The 14,473-nt window shown below is 42.0% G+C and overlaps 1 protein-coding gene across 1 annotated transcript; it reads left to right on the top strand.

Annotated features, from left to right (window-relative positions):
* Nucleotides 1–1,756: 1,756 nt before the first annotated feature.
* On the top strand, nt 1,757–4,195 carry LOC128709263 (ubiquitin-conjugating enzyme E2 G1). The gene is made up of 3 exons (XM_053804250.1): nt 1,757–1,898; nt 3,035–3,137; nt 3,720–4,195. Exons 1-3 carry the CDS (start codon nt 1,853–1,855, stop codon nt 4,072–4,074), a joined length of 504 nt encoding a protein of 167 aa, XP_053660225.1. The 5' UTR covers nt 1,757–1,852; the 3' UTR covers nt 4,075–4,195.
* Nucleotides 4,196–14,473: the final 10,278 nt, after the last annotated feature.

Genomic DNA, 14,473 nt, shown 5'->3' with positions numbered 1-14,473 from the left:
TCACGTTCAAAAATTGTTTGTTTATGTTTCGAACGTCTGCATACAATGCGTAATCGACCGGGAAATGTTCTTTTCAATTATTAATTTGAGCAAAACTGTACTATTAATCATAAACGCGGAAATGTTTTGGGACAATTTGAGACACACAAAATATTTCTTCGATCGTTCGTTCAAGTTCAAGTGACACAGGGACCTAGAAGCCGATTGAAGAAAACAGTTTCCAGTTCGACAACGCACCTACTATTGAAAAAAACTGTTTCATTGTTGGAAGATGCTGTTTGCTAAACCACGTTTATAAAAGTAATCGTTTCACAGTTTTAAATTACGATGCACAATTCTTGTCTTTTTAGAAAAACCGATTTATCGGCAATGTCGACCAGGCAGACAGTGGTTTATGCAAACATGCTGATAACTGACATATGCCGGTAATTTAAAAAAAGGCGCATCAGCTGGCAGCACTGAACTCAACTTCCGGTTGGAATGAGATATTTTTGAAATGAAAAGTGAATATTTTAACAATTAGTATTGTGCTTTGCTTCTATGTAATAGAGCTTTTCTATATAATTATGTTCTTTTTTCTAATTTTTGTAACATATTGTTTGGCTGCAACTAACAATAGAACAACTAACAATAGATAAGAAAAGCTTCCCGAACAAAGTTGCTTCAGATAGCAACGGGAGCAATTTGAAACCAAAGGAATCAAACAAACTCAAACAAAAAGCCTCAATTTTATACCACATATTCCGTAGAGAAAATGTTACTGCTGACCACGATTTTGAGCGGGATCATCCCGGTGTGCGGAGTTGCGAGAGAGCAACCTTCTCGCAACACTGGTGTCACAATTGCTTCACTTCCGTTTGGTGTTCGCTCGAAATAGGACTGCGTACTCATCAGACAGGACCCTGAATTGGTTCAAGTTTAGCAAATAGTACGGACCCGTTTCAGCTAATTTGTACACCTGCCTCGGCAATAGGTACTCGTGCACGTGTTCGCTCATTCATCCCTTTGTCTGTCTGCTGTGCTACTGTCCTGTCACCAATTGAAAAAGTTGCATGAGTTTGCATTCCGGATGGTCTGTCTGATTATATCGGCCGTTTCGGATCGCCCATAGCGGCTTTAATGTGGAGTTGTTGCTATCTTGTGCGCAAGCAATCGTTAAAGAGAAGCGTCTAGAAGTTGAATAAAAAATTCTAACAATTTGCAATACTGCTCTCTTATGGTGTGGTGTTGCGGTACTCGCGAGACGTTAATTAATTATAAACTTGTCAAAATTGGAAATAAAATAGCATTTTGCTGAACTGGTCGGATAAAGCAAGTGTGCGAAAAAGAGACAAACGATAGTGCGACAAAGATAGACAGAGTGGATGAAGAAAAGGAACCGGTAATTTCGGAGCATTTTCGCGTTCGATATAACGCAGTGTACCGTACGCCACCGCCGAGGAAGCTGTTTAATGTTTTTGAGCAACATGGTAATAGCATATTAATTTTTGTTCATTTTGCAACAGGGGCCCGGGAATCGCTAAACGCGGTCGAGTGCGGAAAAACGTGCGGAACGAACAAAACGAGTCTGGGTCGGTGGGAGCGCGGTGTGGTGAGAATAAAAAGGCAATCCACCAGCTGTAGGTAAAAAGGGAGAAAAGTAGCCAAGCGAGACAAAGAGGCAACGAAGTACGCTTGCTCAAGCGATTGAACATCGGGAGAAAAAGTAACTTCAATAACTGCTGCTGGTGCTCGTGCTACCGAAAGTATTGTAGAAAATATACTTGTGCACAGTGCAATATTTTTGTTTTCGTTGGCTAACTTTCGGATCAGAAGCGGTGCAGTTCTTCAACCCCAATATCCCGGACATCCAATGTCAGAACCTCAGTCGTCCCTGCTGCTCAAGAAACAACTGGCTGGTAAGTAGCGGAGTAGTGTGGTGTGGTGGGTGGACCGGACATGTGTTTGTGTGACGGGGGTGTTTCCAGACGGAAAGTCCTCGTTGATGTCCTCGGTGTGTGGTGTGTTTAAAATTCCCGTTATGGGAAGTGCCGGTGCAAATGGTCCGCAGTGGTAGCAACAGAAGTAAGCCATTTGATTGCAAACCCCATTATAGGGCCAAGCTACGCAAGCTTGCAGGGTTGTAAATCGATAAGCAAATTATCATGTATTTATTTTGTCCGCTGGTCTGGAACGTGTGATGGTGCCCCGAAGAACAAGCTGCGGTGGGGCTTCTTGACGCCTTTCCACCACAATGCCGGATCGCTGGCTGTACACCGATGCGAGCCTCTCTGCTGCGTACGTTTAAAATTGACAAGTTGAAGGGCCCTGGCAGATGATGAGGAAAGGACGCGTGCGTGCGGGTGCGGTGCGTCGTTGAACTTTGTCAGATTATGTCCTACGTACTCGTTCGCTCGATTCCCTACCGGCATGCTTAAAGTGGACAACACCTGTGCTTACGTTTCTTTCGAGACCGTCTTTGGCGTCCTTCTAATGCATTAAAGTTTCCTTTTGCATTTTTTTTCGTTTTTGTTGACAGAAGCCAGTTTCTGTTCTGCGGAAGAGCGAATATAATGTGACTTGTCTCTTTGTTTTCCGACCATTGGCAGTGTAGTAGTAGGGTAGGGTGTAGGGTCAGACATCAGAGGCATTGCCCTTTTCGCTACGCTTTAACCTTCGTGAAAGTGAAACGAAAACGCAAAATGAATGAAAAGATGAAACACAACCCATTGCTGGTTGGGTGGGGAGAGAGCTAATGAAGATGGCACGATTTAATATTAGTGGGATGTTTTGGGTTTTTCAATATTATTGCTTTTCTGAACAAGCAGTACAATAAAAAATGGCACATATTTTTGTTTTATTCCTCCACTAACCAAAAGATTCGTTAGGTATAGATATAAGATTGTGAGCATTTTTTACGTAATATTGTTACTGTATGATGACATATTGCACACCATTACGACACGAAGAAGACTTTCCGTCTACCACTCAACGTAGTAAAAGATAAAGATTTCAATGCTTGTACTTAACAAATTATTATATTCTATAATTTTAGAGCTGAGCAAAAATCCTGTGGAAGGATTTTCGGCCGGTTTAATCGACGATAACGACATCTTTCGATGGGAAGTGCTTATCATAGGACCACCGGATACTCTATAGTAAGTACATGTTGCAAACGTTATTACACACATATTTAAGCCGAAGAAATTGATTGGAAAAATTAGTAAAGGGTTTACCCGAAACCTCATTAGAAAGCACTTGTCATTGAGACCCCGAATGCAAGTGTGCTTAAATAGAGGAAAAACATTGAAAACGTTGCTCCAATAGTGCTGCTGACCTCTTTCACCGTGCCATAGTACACTGAGAGCAATGGGTTACAATTGAACTGAAAGAAATGGGAGTTAACTGAAGATTTTTGTAGCGTCGATGATAATCGAGCGACGTAGCTTGTTAATGTAGTTTTGAATAACAAAAGCCTTAGGTCTCTTACTGCTTACCAGTTTGTTAAGTTACAACATCGTTAACCTCTTTAGACAACATTTACCATGTCAACTACGATGCGCTTAAGTGTGAGGAAAATAGTTATCACATTTTTTACATAAAATTCTTACCTGTAACAGCCGTTAGTGCAATTGCTTTCATTAGCAAAGTAAATGGAAAGTCTGAAAAATTATGCATTATAATAGTTACATGTCTAATTGTTGTTTTATCTTTTATCTTATTAAATCTGTTTTATCTAGCGAGGGCGGATTCTTCAAGGCGCATCTACATTTTCCTAAGGAGTATCCTCTAAGGCCACCACGCATGAAGTTCGTCACAGAGATTTGGCATCCGAACATCGATCGCAATGGAGACGTTTGTATCAGCATCTTGCACGAACCGGGAGATGATAAATGGGGCTACGAAAAGGCATCGGAGCGCTGGTTACCAGTGCATACGGTTGAAACGATTCTAATATCGGTCATTTCAATGTTGGCCGATCCGAACGATGAGTCGCCGGCGAACGTGGACGCGGCAAAGGAATGGCGAGAGGCGTATCCCGAATTTAAGCGAAAAGTAGCCCGGTGTGTTCGAAAGAGTCAGGAAGATTGTTAGTAGCATTTATAATACTTTTTTTTTAAATTGTCTTATATTTATTAATTAATTATTGTACGATTACACTTACCTTAAATGAACGAAAGAAACACATTGAAGGATCAAGTATCGGTACCGTCTACTACTAGTGTCCCTTATTCTTCTACTGACTATCACTACCGTTATCTCTGCTGCTGCTGTTACTACTCCTACAAACGACCCCTACATTCATCCGGGCATGCTTGGTGAAGCTTTGGTAAGAATGTGTTATTAAACAAATAACGTTGGTGTGACACGTCTGTGCAGACGCGAAGTGGGATTGCTAAGCGACGGGAAGAGAGCAAAGTCTTTGAAAGCCTGAGTATAAGTAAATACAATACGAGAGAAAAGAGGGTAGTAGAAATAATGTATGCTGCCCTGTCCGGAAACTGTGCATGAATCGAAAATATTAAGTGGACTGTGATTGATGATGAGATTAAGCTACACATTTGCAACTGATCGAATATATAAGCAAACAGTGAGTGCAGATTGACTGTTAGTTCCAGGCTCGTACTGAAATGAAGTGAAACTTAGGATTCTTAGCCCGTACGGTCGAAATCAATGATTGCGCAAATGATCAAAAATTTGTTCCTTATACTTCAGTTTGCTCGTTACATCCGGTCTTCAAACCTCTAGCTCGTTTGATATGAAACTATTGGGAATGTCTTATACCGGCTTACGGACTGAGACTTTTTTTTAAAGCGTGCGAATGGGATAACGTTTTGATGAAGAAAATTTGATACTCAGGAACATTAAGCTACGACAACTTATTACATTTACGGCGACAAGTAAAGTGCATGCGAAAGAATTAAAAACAAACAAAACAAACAGTCTTAATCCGAGCGGGCAATGATGGTAGTTTGCGTGGCGCTTGTTAAGCACAAGGGCAGAACAAATAATAATATACTTCTCGTAATCAACGAATCTAACGCAGATTTATGATACCGCTTTCTTTATCATTTGCTTAGTTTTTATTGTAGTCAAATGATGATTTGTAACGAAATTAGGCTCAAATTGAGAAGTTCATTTGGGTGCAATTTGATTACCCGGCCGTGATTTGTGTTGGTGACCACTTTAACCCTCCTGCCATTCCTTGGCATGCTTTAGAGAGCTTCTGTCGCTTCTATATTGTAAATAGCGTACCTTCATATCATTATGATAATCCCAGCAAACATTTGGTTAATTTGTTTGTGTTTTTAAATTTTAATTATCCGCCCAATATATTGTTCTTTACTTAAGTCAAAACCAATCTAAATTTCTCACAAGCTGCTGAATGTGTGTGTGTGTATGCGTGTGTGTGGTTAAGCTAGGAAAAGTAACTTCTAGTGCCCAGCCAGTTCTAGCCAAGAATTTTAGCTTTCCCATTGCATTGGCTGAAGACAATACACGCGGCATTTGCAATGGGTTCTGGACAGCTAATGCAGTTGAGTCGTTTCAGGAGTAGGGAAATCGTAATTGGCCCACGAATGATGCTGCTTCCCCATACTGAGGGGTGGTACATACAAAACAGAAATGTGACCTTACCAACATAAACTTCACAATAATCACAATCTTACTAACCACAAGAGAAGATACAGCCAACGGCAGTAGTTCAAAGGTATACCGCTACTGAATCATGCAAAAAGTCGTCAGGGTGCCGTTTGTTCCAGCAAACCTGTCAACGAACGGTTCAGTAATATTATGCGTGTATTCTAGCAAAAGGCAGCTTAGTTAGGAATAAGAAAAGAAAATGATTGGCATTGCGAATGTGTGGATGAAAGCAATTGAAGCGCCGCAAGAATAATGCACTATCCCGTGAAAAATCCCGTACGAATAGCAACTAATAGTAAAAGTAGCAAAAGTGAAAAGGAAACCCGAGGGTGTTGGCTACAGCATAACGATCGGAATGGACTATTAAATGAGTGCGAAGCTAATGTGTCGTAGTTAGTTAGTTTCTTCCGGTTCATTCTCGGCTAAGTTCCTTACAGAAGAAAGAGTCTTATGTTTTACCGAACGCAATACATTCTTACACTACTTAAACTCTTTGTTTCTCTTCTTACCGGCTTCCTTCCCAACCACTGCGAAGGGCATGTAAGAACCATCGGGCGTACAAGTGAGACAATTGTAAAACAATTCAATACAAATAAAGAAGATCTGCATCTGAATGATACGATTTAAGAGAGAACCATTTAGTTTCAGAGTTTTATCGCAATGGGGAAACAATTTGAGTTCCACCATACATCCACCTATGAGATGGTTTTCTCCGTTTTGGAGAAAACTTGGAGAGCCATATTACGCCGTGGACGTAGCATCCTATTATCCTGATCGTGATAGGGTCCGTCTGGGGAGCAAAGTTGATGGTTACGAATTAGATGTAGTAACTGTTTGGGAGTTGTGCTACCAAGGTACGATCGTAACTTCTGACAAAAACTTAAGCGTAACTTAACGTGACCCAGAAGCGCAGTGTTATCGAGAATGGTGCTTAATATGGACTGCACAAGCTACTACGGTGCAGAAGACTCAACCATAACACGTATGGATGCAAAACGTATACTGCATTTTACGTTTTACAGCAATCCGATACGTTCAGTAGCCCTCTATGGCCAAGAGTCTTGGACGATACGGGCTAAAAACGCATTTTCCATTTTCGAGCGGCGGGTGCGACCCTTTCGGCATGATTTCCTTAACAGGTCGAATATCACTTTTCGGCTATCTGGGATCTTGATTCCACCCAAAATCCATCACCAATTGTTACAGCCACTCCCATTAGAAAATTTACTTTTAAAAATATTTTCGAGAAAATATTGCAAATTTAAAACATTGAAAATTAAATTTTAAGCTTTATATGCCTTAATTTGGTAAAATCACCCCAATTATTCTGTACTGTACGCAAAAACAAAGCTTTCCATGTAAACTGGTCGACAAACTTTCAGACGCGAAAGCTTCCGCATTAGATTTTTGTTTAAAACCCGGGATCGAAAACTTATCGTTTCCACGACGAGCCGGTAGGGCAAAAAAGCACGGACAAACGAACGAAAAAGAGAACGCAGCAGCCGAACGCTGATTGATCTTTCGCCATCTCACTCCGTCAGTCGCTTCGGGTTTCGCTTGATGAGGGCGAATGTAGCGTATCTCTTTCACTCCCTTTTGGCGCGCGTAATGCTATGCTTCCAAAGCCGGGACGCACGCGCGCGATCGTTACACCGCTGAACGTAGCTGGTCGAACCGTCGTTCGCAAACAAACAAGCTTTGGCTTCGCGGCAAACAACACCACGTTCGAAACCGCGCGCTACGGGTCCGTGTTTTGCGTGCGTGCGTGCGTGCAAGATTCGCGCGAGTGCGAACGTGTTACAGCGAGAGTGCGGAAGACGCGAATAAAACCGGCTGCCGCAGCAAACTAGTCCCCCCAAAGCCGGCTGGGCGAACAAAAAGCGACGGTTTGTGGTTCTTTTTTTCTCTTTCCATCGTGCTTCGCTCTTCAGCGTATTAGCTCCCCACATACCCACATCATCCCAGCATCAAACACCCGGCAAAAGGTATAATGCAGTGAACAGCGTAGAAGATGTGAAAATAAAACGTTCGTTCTTGTTCTTGGCGCGATCTTGGCGACTGCTGCTGCGCTTGTCTTAAGGTTGCTTCTTGTTTTTGTTTTGTTTTGGTTCATGCTTGGCGCTCCACCGTATTGTTGTCGGCTGTGGCAAATCGAAGAAGGAGCACCGTAAAGCTTTTGAAAGTCGTTCAAGACAAAAAGCAACCTTAAAAAACGCGTTAAACAAAATGTTGGCCCCGTCGACCTAACACGGATGAGCTTAAGGTGCCGTGTCGAATTGGGGATGTTGTGGTTGCTTCACCCGATCGTCAACGTTACAGTCGCGGGTTGGTTGCAAAAGCGATACCGGGCCAGGGGATGACGTGGGGGGGGGGGGGGGGGGGGGGTGCCTTATTGTGGGGTGTGCGCCACCCCAGTGAATGGAGGCAGGCAAGTTGTGCAAACAGCAACAGAAAACAGACGCGTAACATGCGGCCGGTGAAGAGAACAACTGACAACAACTACAACGCGCTGCGTCAACCATATGATTCGTGTTTGTGCCGGTGGTTGCTCGCGCGGGATGACCTCGAAGATGTTGGCCTTCGATGCCGGTCAGAGATTTGTGTACATGTGTGCGCGCGCGAGCTTTAGCTCTTTCCACGACCGGCAATGGGCGTTTGGTTAGGGTGCGTTGCCACCGGAGCCGGATTTCACGTGTGCGCCGTGTGGGAAGTAATGGTGAATATACTGGGAATTAGCTGAGTTATTGATCACCATTCCCGCGAGAGGTGTGCAAAGACGTTCCATCCGAATATTATTACATTGCCCAAAGACGGCTGCTTTTGCGTGTTTGCTGGTAGAAGAAAATGCCAGCTATATAAAATTATGTGACACACATTTAGCCAGTGAACCAACATTTTATCAGTTTCCTCTACCATTGTTTGTTAAGTTGGGCAAAATGGTTCTTTTGATGTGTGTCATTAAACAATTTGCTAATTTTGTTGTGCGGCAGGATTGCTAGCGAAAAAGAGTGGTATCATAAATCTTAATATAATTTTGTGCATAATTTTTCCAATTTTCCCAACGAAACGAAACGACAAACACGCGAAAACGCGAAGCGAAAGTGTGACCTAATTTAATCGTTCTCGTTTAAGTGGCGATAGAATGCTCAATTTTACGTTTCACCAAAGCAACCAATACCCAACAACGCACAGAGCACAAGCAGAACAGGGTGAAGAACAAAAAAAAAAAACAAAAATCCCCAAGCACAGAATCACAGCATCGGTCGGGTTCCTTTGATACGCGGATGTTCTTTTGCTTCTTCAGAGCAGTTTATTTTTTGCCTAAAACCCCCTGGATAGTGACGGTTTTATGGTACGAAAGACGACGTCCGATATAGGAACGGGGCTATGAAATGCATCATGCTTTTCAGACTGCATCCTCGTGAGTCTTTGGCCTTTTTTTTGTGTTCGCTTCGCCAGTGTGATGGTGGTGTGGCGAAGGTGGTTCCGGGTGTAAAGTGATCGACTTTTGGCTTCGTGCAGTGCAGTGCACTTTTCTCACATCCAGCAACGTTCTTCTATGTTAATCGATTGACCCAGTTTTACAATTGACCGTGTGGGGTTGTTCTATGGTGATCGAAGAAGAAACGGAAACCTCATCTGGAAGGTTGTAGCCAACGGTCATCACACTGAAGACCAAAGACCGTCATCGCTACATTTGGGGGCGTTTGTTGTGTGGGAAAAGATGGATTATGTTGGTGTAGTTATTTTAAAGGTTCTGTTGGGTCATAGAACACTCGAGTGAACGAACCACGTTTTGGTTTAATTGAACTCCATGATTTTCTTTCCCATTCCTGCGTACCGAAAGCAAACCATTGCTGTATAAAACTTTACCGAAACAATTTACATTCCCTTTGACATCTTGTATCCGAGCACTGGCACAAATCAAACACAACTAATCCCAGATGCATGAAAACTTATTTCCACGGTGCAGCTGTACGCGATCGTTGGCAAAGTTTCGCATAATAATAAGAAAAAGCTTGTTTCGTGTGGTGGGAGTACAACAGCACTCCGTGGCTGTTCGGTGGGTTCTCGTGACACAAATTTAAAGTTTACCAATGCTGAAGAACCAGGCCAAAGGCAGCATACACCGCACCGTTCGTGACTGTTTTCGTATCAGTGCTGCGGATACGATATATGCATAGAACCACGTAGCTTGTAGAGCATACATATATGGATATGAATAAAGAAATAAGTCGATACAATAGGGTGGGATACGTCACACCACGTCACTAGAAATGGGGTTTGATTCACACACGAAGATTCCCCATCGGTGGTGGTTCGGTGGCGGCGGCTTTAAGGCATTAAGAACCAATAATGAAGCTTTTAATTAATACTAGGTCAAGGTGTTTTGTTATGAAAGTAAAAATAAAATGTATTTTTACAAGTACATAAAAAGAATGCATAATATCTAAGGAAATAGCCACCTATGTCTAAGGAAAGTGTGGCAAACGAATTAAAAGTACATTTGTGAGAAAGCCACACATCTTTACACGACTTTTGTCACGTACAGTACAATCAACACGTACGTTAAACATCCATTTACTTATTTCTCTTTGACAATGGACACAGAACGATTGTGTCCCTCGCACAGCTTAGCAAGTTAGTACTCTCTAGTAATTACCATATGGCTTGTTCGTTTCATAAATTCTCAAATTATCATTGAAAACTATGTTGATCAGAACACATTCCAGCCTGTAAGCGCAAGGTGACTTTAATGTACACGTCGGTTAAATCACAAATTCCCAAGGAAGGGAACTCGTTTTTTGAAGCATTTCTCCACCACTCTTTTATGATTGGAACTGGTGGAACACATTGGTGTTGTTGTTGATGGGGTTCTTCTTTTTTATCAGCACAACAACTTTATCAAGGAGGTCTCAATTGCCTGCCAATTCTGGCTTTCTGTGGCTTTATTTACCCGTAGCTGGATAGCCAAAGTCCTTGCTACGGGGAATTGGTCCGGATGGGATTTTGGTTCGGGCCGTTCGTGTGAAAACCGGCGCCGCTACCATCATGCCACCGGGCCGCCCCTGATGATGGGGTTTGCATCTCCAATATTAACGTTTCCAGATAGCTTTTGCATTAACAGAACCAGCGCTGCCGTGTGGTAGAATCATTTTGAAATGCTAATGTATTTTGTGTATCGCGCCATTTTCCAATGGTGTTTTTGCTAGATTTCAACAACTCATAGTAGTATATACCATTAAGGTCCCACCAGCTCATCGTCTTAGAGCGTTTTTGCCCTTCCTACACGATGACTGACAACGACAATGTCGAAGTTACCGTATTTTTTAAGGCATCGATACCACCCTCGACATTGTAACCTGTTTTCGATAAGTTTATTCAATAAATAATGATTTTTATGCTCGAAATCGGACATTTTAATGCAACAACCTTATAATAAATGGGTAAAGGTAAGTTTTATCAACAACCCCTGTTTGATGTGAGCAATGCCCTGAGTACTTTTGCTTACTTTTCATACACACGAGCAAAATTGTATTCTTCCACTTTCCAGCAGCAGCATCGCATTGTACCACCGGAAAAGAAACAATGCTGACCTTGGTTCAATTGAACGTTTAAAAAAATAACCCAAGCCTTTACTTACCATAACATTTCAAGCTATTCACACAAGCTACGCGACACTCAGTGCCATTTTGCAGCATCATGGTTTTTGATTGTGAGCAACTTGTAGCAACGAATGAAGTGTGTGCCACCACGGTGGTGATTGCAACGATTTTCGGTAGCAAATCAAGGGTTGTATACTCAAAATGTGTACGGTGAAGGAATTTTGAGTGGGTAAGAAGTTAAAGATGTTGGCTTTTTTTTTTGTTTTGCGTCGAGGTTCTATTTTTGACGTCAATAAATCTTACCTTAGCACTTTGAAAAAAAAAAACAAAACAAAACAAAAGTGTATGATCGATAGGTTAGCATTACATCAGGGATGGAGGGCGGAATCGGCAAACGCGTTTGAAGGGTGCCGATGTAAAGCGCATGTAATGATTGACTTTGATGAGTTTCCTTGTGATGATGCTGTATTATTTTATGCAAAAAAAAAATCATGATATTGATAAATTCTTGAATGATTCCCCGCCAAATGGTTTCAATGGAATGGCTGTGTATTGTATTACACACATTGCTGCACATTAGCATCAGCAATTGTTCATCTAACTTTTGAGAGTATGTATTAGGTTTGGGCCACTCTTCATCAACCTGCCGACAAACACCTGTCACTGTCAGGGATGTTCCGTTGGAAAGGCCGCACGATAGTTTACAGAACGCCTGAAGGAGATACGGTAAATGTTACTTCTCATCTTAAGTATACTGACAGGAAGCTTTGCTGGGTTTACTCAGCTTGTATTCATCGGCATCTCATGCTCGGTTGGTGCTGCCAAACTAGTCTGCCAATAGTTTGCGGGATCAACTGTACATGCACACCGTTTTGATGAAGGTACGGGATTTGGTCAGTGTTTTAGAACGGTTCACATTTTGTGATGTATTAAACAACTCACTTGAAAAAAAGACAAAGAGCTAGCTCACGGGCCTTATCTCATAGCGAGGCTTGCGATAGAATCCATGCAAGGCGTTGGATTGTTGAATGGAAAGAGATGAAATAGATTATCCTCTTCAGGAAAACTTACCCGTAGTAATGATCACTCTCGAGTGTTCCAAAGTTGCAACCAATAATAGACGTCCTACAGTCATGTTCAATTAATTACAAACGGAAATGAAAACAACTACTGAATGAACACTCGAAAAGATGACGGATGGACGGTAGAGTTCTCTGTATACATCCTGTGTATATATCCCAGTATAGATCTCTTGAAGTCCGGAATAATACGAATGATATGTTTGTGTACTAGCTCACGATGTGTTAGCTACCTCCACGGTGATTCCCCTAGATCCGACCTGTTGTTCTACGAGGTTTATAGTGTATGTTGTCTCACCAGCAATTCATTTAGCTCATTAAAGATGATGCAATAAGAAAATAAAACAAACGAACCACCGTTTGGACGTTCGAAAAATGCTGTTAACCTGAAGATGTCAGCCTGTCTGCTGAAGGCCGCAACATTAATCTCGTCATCGTATCTATCGCTTAGCAACCGCACCGATGGCGGCATGCATGTACATGAATCCTGTAATTACTATTACAACACCGTACTGTACGCAAACCCTTCCCAGCGCCACATAGAGCGAACGGGCGGGGGGAGACAAACTTTTTCTCCCCTTTTCCCACCCGTTCCGAACTACCCCTAGCCCACACGAAGGGGTCGCACAAGATAATTAGAATGTGCATGCTGTAAATCATCGCCGGCATACGCCATTATTCACACCGACTATAAATGTTTCTTGGAATGGTTTCGCACCGAAACGAGCTAATGAAGCATTAGTGCAGGCGTCGAGTGTGCCGTTCGTCGTCATCTCAGGATGTTCGGCTAGGAGATTCTTTCCCGTTGCGCAGAGGCCCACCCGGATCGAACGGTTGGTGGTACAGGTTTTTGGGGTCAAAGCCGTTGTTGATGGTTTTGCGGGAATCTAATCAGTTGGAACGTGCGAGCTAATGAAGCTAAAGTTTGTTTGGAAGTGTTTGATGCAATGGTCAGCGAAAGGACGTTACGGTGCTAATCGTTATTTGTTTCCTTTCTCCTTTCTGCCCGGCTAGGTGCACTTTTCGTACAAATGATAATGAGACGGCGGTAATGATGTGTGTCATTTGGGATCAATGAGGAGTGATTTGTCGGCGTATTGATTGAACAAAACAAGTAAAAATCCAATACATGTTCTTGTAAATGGAAAAAACAACAACTGTTGCATCAGGGCACCACCGTTCAGCACATGCTTCCGAAACGCTCATAAGGAAGTGTTAGTGAAATTACACTTGTAGTCATAAATATAAAGGCAGAACAATCTTTTACGGAATCGTTGCTCAAAGAATGTATATTAAATGGTGTTGTTGTATGTGCTTCTTATATGCATAATCTACAAAATCTGGAAGTAAAAAATAACGACATAATCGATAAGTATATCTTTCGTTAATAAGACGATTAACTGTGATCCATTTGGATGATTGACCACATTATTTGGCTTCTTATTTGTAAATGTGTTCCATAGTGGAATTATTGTAAGTAAAAACTATTATTATGCCAATTTCAGATTAGCAAACAACAGTAGTAGAAAATGTTGTACAGAACTACCGTAAACCAGATCTCCGACTGGCAATAAAAATGTAGAAGATTTGTGGTGAACGAAGAACTGTGTTCACAAGAAATAAGGGCTATAATTATGATTCCTGTATCCAGCCAACAAATGCAATACGCATTGACTCTAGAGGAACATATTCCATTGGTGAAATTATACCTTATAATTAGCCTATCCATTCATCACTAGGTTGCCGAAAAACATCAAATTTCGAGCGAAAACAAAATCAAGAATAAAGCTGTAGGTTTTAATAGACAGTATCTGGACAAAATGCGAAAGAAACCATAGCTGTAGTAGCGGAATTTCACCACAAATTTGGAGAGCTATACAGTGGAGAGTAGACAGAGACAGCATACAGCTTCCAGAATTTCTATTTTGGTTCAATTTTTCCCACTACTTACTGCTAGAGGATGTTCCTTAAGCTGTTGAGGATGTTCTAAAAGCACCCCAAAGATATCTAAAGGACGTGTAGAATTTATCGTTTACGAGTATTTGGCAAAATGTGCAAAATGGGTGCCATGCGGGCACACATTTGACCAAAAACAGCAACGAGTTGATGATTCGGAGCAGTGTTTGAGCGAAATAAATCCGTCCGTTTTTCCGTTGTTACCATAGA

The sequence above is a fragment of the Anopheles marshallii genome, chromosome 2 (genome assembly GCF_943734725.1).
Source record: "Anopheles marshallii chromosome 2, idAnoMarsDA_429_01, whole genome shotgun sequence".
Classification (NCBI taxonomy): domain Eukaryota; kingdom Metazoa; phylum Arthropoda; class Insecta; order Diptera; family Culicidae; genus Anopheles; species Anopheles marshallii.
The sequence above is the reverse complement of the archived record's forward strand: the minus strand, read 5'-3'. Positions and strand labels throughout refer to the sequence as shown.